Source organism: Opisthorchis viverrini (assembly GCF_000715545.1).
Source record: "Opisthorchis viverrini unplaced genomic scaffold opera_v5_303, whole genome shotgun sequence".
In the NCBI taxonomy this organism is placed as follows: Eukaryota; Metazoa; Platyhelminthes; class Trematoda; order Opisthorchiida; family Opisthorchiidae; genus Opisthorchis; species Opisthorchis viverrini.
The window spans coordinates 431,412-438,423 of NW_008751963.1; the positions used below are offsets into that span (position 1 = coordinate 431,412).

The 7,012-nt window shown below is 47.6% G+C and overlaps 2 protein-coding genes across 2 annotated transcripts in view; one reads left to right on the forward strand and one right to left on the reverse strand.

The window, feature by feature from the left end:
- The window catches only part of T265_14960 (hypothetical protein), a gene marked incomplete at both ends in the record, with an annotated part of 47,892 nt that overhangs the window by 5,300 nt on the left and 35,580 nt on the right, over positions 1-7,012 (reverse strand). The window lies entirely within an intron of this gene.
- On the forward strand, positions 5,875-6,063 carry T265_09805 (hypothetical protein; the record flags this gene model as incomplete). The annotated part of the gene is made up of 1 exon (XM_009175982.1): positions 5,875-6,063. One exon carries the CDS (start codon positions 5,875-5,877, stop codon positions 6,061-6,063), a length of 189 nt encoding a protein of 62 aa, XP_009174246.1.

Below are 7,012 nucleotides of genomic sequence, written 5' to 3' on the forward strand. Positions count from 1 at the left end.
CATTGTCCGTACGTACCGAGTCCAGTCCTTGTCGACCTCCCAATTGAGTCTCAGATGCACTTAGCCTGCCCACTTGCGCATTCATATCTCCGGCAACCACCACAATGTCTGAGCTTTTAGCTCGCCGCAGCAGAGCATTCAGGGCGTCGTAAAACCCGTCTTTGACGGTGTCAGAGCTACAATCAGTTGGGGCATAGGCAGACACGATAAACAGACATCTATCAACTTGCCGCTTGTGAGACTCCTTCACAGATGTTGCCAGACGAACCGCACAGATGGGTACGTGGGCTGCATGCCAGGATGACGTATATAAAACGCCTATACGGCTACCAATTGATGGGATCTTGCGATGGCGTTTGAGGAGTGGGCACCTCATGCTTCTACCCGCTCTCTCTTTCTCACTGTGTTCATTTCACCATCAAGTCTTCCCCCAAATTAATAGATATGATTGTATGACCATGAAGCAGCACCCGTGATTTGATGCAGTCGATAAATCATTCCGAGAAAACGGTCGTACGACGGAACAAACCCATCCATGCCTGAAATGATAGAACCCTTCCGAGAGGGCAGGAATTGTTCTCCGGAAGTAAGAAAACCAAAAGACAGACGAATAAACAAACCACTCTACTTTGAGTATAAAATGCAGAAATTTGAGAAATCTATTCCCAACGAGCACGCAAAACTTTCCAACGGACGGTGAAGTGATCTTCAGGTTCAGTTTGAATTTGTCGCTATTGTTCTGGGTCACCAGAGACAACGGTACAGTACTCACTGGAACATTAGCGAACACGCAGACTCATTTGTCATTTTTGCGTTCTAAATGGAAACACCGATTTGTTCACTGATTACCTGGCTAATTAGGACTATGCTTTTGAGACGATTTTAGAACGCCTCACTGCTCAGAGCTCAACCAGAAATTTTATTTTGTGTGCTTTTAACGACATTCCTCAGGATGAGAGTGCATTTTTTCACCTCAACTAGGATATTCGACTAGCATGAGAAGGCCGCGCAACTGTAGTCAGATACTATCAACTGGGTGCTACCTACTCAAACTCGTTGAAGAGCCACGTAATGTGATTGGTGTCTGAGGAATATGTATTAAAAAAACACTTATGGTTGTTCTGAACTCAGTGAACAACGCTTCGCTCTCTTTTCTAGCTCTGATAAGTTCAAGTCCTATTGCAATTGTGTAGGATACCAACTAAACCAAATCAAGTTATGTACCCGCATGTGGTGTTCCTATTTGCCGTTGCGTATCTGGCGCGAAACCAATCGTTTTGGGGCCCGGCTCACTTCGCTGACGGCGGAATGTAATAAAAAAACACCGCAGCTGAACATCATGTCAATAGGGGGGTTTCGTTATGTGTGTGGGAGGTACCAGAAACAAAAGGCTTGCCGCTTTCAACGGAATGTTTCATCCAATAGTCACGTGGTGAATTCGCGAAGCCAAGAGCATACTGCCCACCATTGGAACTTGCGCATTTTTGCTAGTTATTGCATCATCATCATCATCATTGATAGCATAGCATCAGTGTTCAACACCGATGCTTCACTGCCGTACATCTCCTTGCTGACGTCTTGCAGATACAAACCTGAGCTACAACACGTGTCAGGCTCGAGAAACTACTTTTCTACCGAGTTCTACAGACGGTCTATGTTGCTGTGCGGTTGCGAGCGAAGGGTGTGAAGCACATTTAGGCATTCAACCAATAGCACAGAAAAGTTGCTGACGTTGAGTGGTGTCAGCGGATTCGTTACAGGCAGCAATTTAGTGGCCAAAAATGTACCTACGGTGGTTCGACATGTACAACTGTAAATGGCAAATCCGCACCCACCCAGACTACTATTGTTCCCGGCGCCCCCTCCTGAATGGTGCGAACTATGGGGTGAACCTGGTATCTGGTGGAAGCGTGCTGTTGATTCGAGCCTCCGTCGACAATCGGGTTTCCGAGACACAGGTGGAGCCACCTTGAAGACGTTAAAAAATGCGGCGGATAGAGGATGTCAGTGGCGACCGCGCTATCAGTTTCCCCTCAGATTGTCCGAGTGAGCGTTTTGAGGTGAAGGTGCTTCAGGATGGTCTTGGGTGAGCACCAGGTACTTTCCCTGTCCTTTCTTACTTTTCTATTTTGGGACTTTTAAAGACGAGCCTAGTAGTTGCACGTCTGAGAAACATCAGTGTTAACACTGACAACGATGGCAAACGAAACAGGGAATAGCGATCAGCAGACATGGAACGAAAAAGCACCATTTTGTGTTGGTGAAACGGTTGAGTAGCAAAGTGCTGGAATCTCTTCGGTCAAACTATCCAAACCATTCAGCTTGCTCTGCAACAGTTGAACTGAACAACCGTAGATTAATGTGACTGCAGGATTGTAAACCAAACGCACGGTTGGATTCGTAGTGTTGCTACCTGCTGTAGCAACACAACAACTACTACTCCCAACACACTAAACGAATCGATTCGCTTGCGCAGTAGTAAGTCACAACAAACCAGGATTGCGATATTTTACGCGAAACGGAGCATGTCCACCAATCGGTACATTGTGTTACTGAAATGGGACATTGCTGGATCGTGGAACGTGAATTCACTTTCGCTCTCATTCTTGGGTGGTGTGTACGTGCGTGCGTGCGTGCGTGATGACGCAAATCGACGCACGGTAATGGGCTTGAACGGAGGTTATCAACTATCTCTGAGCAGTACTAAAGTACTAAAGAATATCGTGAAATGTCAATATCAACAATGAGCTATCCGTGTGTAGGGGTGATGACGCAATCGTTTGTACTACTACTACTACTAAACAAGAGTAGCAACAGAGCGAGTATTGTCTTTTAAACGAGGCCTGTGCCAAAAACGTCTAGCTGGAAGGTAAGTAACGCTGTCGTCGTTGGGAGTAGTCCAGCAGTAGTTGCCGTCATGAGTTATTGTGGTGCGTGATGGCTCAGTGGTTAGAACACGGATTTACCGACTGGAAGGTCTGTGGTTCGAATCCGACCTGTGCCCCTCCCGATTTCCCCAGTCTAAGCCTGGACAACCTGGCAGTATCCCGGCCCTTGTGCTTCTTTCTGGTGGCGAGGCGAAAAGGTGCTATAGCTGAACGAAAGACAATCAATAGTTCCGGATCTGAGTTAGCCTAGGGTACGGGGAAGTTAGAGAGCTAGTGCGCCTTTTGCTGTGCAATAGTAACGAGGTTCATTGCTCAATGATTCGAACAATGGCGTGAACACAACATCAATCAGACCGATGGTCTACAAAAGTTGACAGCAGTGCCAATAGCCAACACGGACTCCATTCTGTTGTGCACGGGCACCTAGGCGGGAGAGCGACAAGCATTCTCATTGAAAGTATGTGGCTCGAAAGTTTGGCCTCAAAGCACTGGAGTCAAATGGGCAATCCAAAGGTAGTACTATTCTAAAGGAATAAGCTGCTGCTCCCAACCTAGAAGACCAGAAGACTAGCTCTCATCGGCCCACATACATTGATAAAATTTCCGAGTGTCATATGCACCAATCAGTATAGTACAACTGGTCCTGAAGATACACACACACACACACACACACCAGTGCACCACAATGAGGTCCACTTTGTTGGTCGTCAAGTTATAAACCAGATCACTTGTCTGCGATTATGTGTTACAGTCACATGGTACACAACACCTACACGGGTTACTTTCATCAAGGAAGAATGCTATTCCGCACGTCACAACACAGATAGGTTTGAATAAGGTTTATGTGATACTGGGGAGGGGACAACGTGGAAGCGCATCACCTAATGTTAAAGATACTCGATATGAAGGAAGGGACAGAAGCATTCTTCGGACATTCACAAGCTGAACCACTAGTCTGAAATGTTGGAAAGGTTTTCACTTCTGTGCTGGCTAGGGGAGACTTAGAAGTAATAATCACGCGATGACTTCAAGCTGGGAATCGAGCACATATTTACAGGGTTGCATAAAAGACTCAGGCACTTCACGGTTTGCGTAACAATGATGCTCTCATGACGACTGAAAGTGCATCCAAAGAGCGGAAACTCAAAGTGATATCGATATTTCAGGAGCAGAGATTATTGTGGCAGCCAACAAGAAATAATGTCAATTGGGTGCGCCGACTGTGAGCCCTAGGGGGAATTCAGTTATGCACAACAAAAATACAAAATGAGGAAAAAATCGCTCAGCTGTATCACCCTTTCGGTGCCTAGCTACCACGCCACTAGAAGGAAGAACGAAGGCTGGGATTGCTCAAGTCTAGACAGGAGAGGTCGAGAGGCAGAGGTCGGGTTCGAACCACAGACCTTCCGGTCAGTAAATTCCGATCTGAATACTGAGAAATACTACGGTTTCGCGATGGAATGAATCTAGCTTGTAACTGGACTGCTATCATTGGTTTGTTGACTGAGCTGGTGAGTTGACTGACCAACCAAGGAGATAATGGGAAAAATGGGTGACTGGGCACTGTTTTCCTGGAGATGGCTTCTCGTAGATGAGATTAACTAGGAATCGTGCTGCACGAGTTTTGCATCGGGATCATGGCTGCTTTATACGGTCTTTATGGATGTGTAGTGGTGTGTGTGCGTGTCTATACTCCGGCACATCGGTGACCAAGGCATGCTACAACAGTGCGATGTCATCTGGATCAATAACAGCAGACAGTGCGACAAACACCACGGCGATTATTAGGAATTTAGTAAATAAACATCACGGAAAGCTAATGATGGTAATGATGATGCATAGATCTACGACTATGCTCTGTTGAGCTCAGGTACAGGAGAAGAACTGATAAGTCAAGCTGGGTAAACTTGGAGATAGTTGAAGCGCTAGCGACAAAGATTCTCCTAGAATCATCGAATAGTGTACAACGGCAGCACAGGAGTTGACATTTCCCTGGAAAGGATACAATAACGTTTACTGTCGACCAGAACTGAAGTGAACCCTTGCATAGTGTTAGGCAGGAATCCACGCGGATCCCACTATACCGCACGTCTTTAGGCGCTGCTACGGCCGAGAAGCCTGGCCCGCTCGAGGTTGGCCCAAAATTCGGGACGCTTGCCGGTCCGGCATCAAGACGAGATCTGATTGGTCAACAATCTGGACCCAACAGCCAATCATGACCCAGTATTGGCCAAATGCCGGTTGCCAATGGAGCTCCAGAACGCGTCAGAAATTCCAGAAAGTTATAGCCGCTTACGCTATATATACGAAGCGCTGTACAACTGTTCCTGATTTCGTTTTGGGCGTTAATAGACCTTGTGCACCTTTGATGTTTGTTTTGACGTGAACGCTAGCTTGGGAGGCTCAGACCGAGAACTAAGCTGAGGAAAATACAGTTACAACACACAGAGAAGCCGAGAAGCTCCTTCCCCGGGAAGTGGCTTCATGAGGAGTATGATAACCGATAGAAACAAGCTATCGCGCGGAGATAAACGCAACCAATCGTAAAAAATATACCTCCCTCCCCGTACACAACTGCACCAGCATTGCTGTGGTGCGTTCGAGTAATTATAATTTGTCTATTGACAGTCCACAAATCATGCGTCGAGTTCCCGTCATCGTGCGCCTCTGTTGACGAGAAAATCGGTGGTGATTTCCAAAAGTTCGGGCATCAGTTGTGTGCAGTTAGCAGAAAAACAACCACAATCACAATGCGTATCACCAGACACAACATGGGTGTCTCTACCACTACAATGACCAGACACGTGTGCGTATGAGGGCGAATGACCGACTGGTCAGGGCAGGCACAGCAGCCGATGATGAGTTGCTCTGTCTTGTTTTTGTTTCTTTCCTCTTTCTCGAACCGTCTCGTTTTGCCGGGCACTGCACGCACGCAAACACATGTTCGAGCCCTCTGCTTCAGCAGAATGGTCGAGTGACTGGCCACATGGCCCAAAGCAGCCGCAATTCGATTCGTTGGTCCACACCGGGCGCAGAGAAGTGCACACAGACGCACGCGTCGGCAAGCGTCTTCAAGGTAGACGGTAGCACATACGCACATACACACACACGCGGAGAATACGCTAACGCAACCGAAACAACACAGGCCAGCAGCACCAGTAACAGCCCTAGCTGAGTCAGCCGCTTGTGTCGTGCTGTCTGCCCTGTGTGTGATGGCGAGACCGTCAACAGACAGTGGACTCAGGTGGCGGGAGGTGGAGTGATTCCGAGTGTGACAGCAGGAGAGTGCGCAGAATGACGTGTTTTGGCGACTTCGAAATCGACCGATAGACATACGTGGACTGGCGTGTCCAGAGAGCACAGGCATGGGGACGAAAATGTGGAAGCTGTCCGTAGGATAATGTGAACAGTAATTCACCAAGTCAGCGGGCCACCTGAAGCAAACGACATGGGCGAGTATGCTCAGATGTGCCAGAGCGCGGTGATTAGCCCTTGACACCCATCCGCCTACAGCGACCACTGACGATGTTGGTCCATAGCAAGCGCCATGGCGATCGCAGTAGACGTTAGAAGATATGCAACATAGCTGACTTTTTGTGCGATTAAAAACTAGATTCAAACAAAACAGTTCATAAAATCACAAGAAAAAACAGATATGCCGCTGCGTTTCGACTCCTTTACAGGGTCCTCTGTAGTCGAATGATGGTATGTAAGCAATGGAAGTAACGTGGACAAACACTGCCAATCTGTTGTTACCAGAGAGGTAGGAACTCATTCCCGAAATGCCATAAAAATAGGTCGATAGGGAAGAGGTCCGCTGTGGACGAGGCAACAAATCGGTTTTAACATATGCCAGTGGTGATACGACAAGACTAACTTAATGCAAACCCGAAATCCAAAACATGAAATGGCTTGGTATGCGAGCGACGCGAGTTCACTCCACAGGACCGATCACCAGCCTCGTCTAAACCTATTGTTTCAGTCATGAAGATTTACGAGGCAGCAGGAGCTAGCTTCAGTAGTTCAGCCCCTCGAGTTTCTTATGATTCACAAGCTAGCTGTTTATCAAAGGGAACCGCATCAAAACGACTCGATTTGAGGAGGCGGGGGGGGGGGGGGGGGGA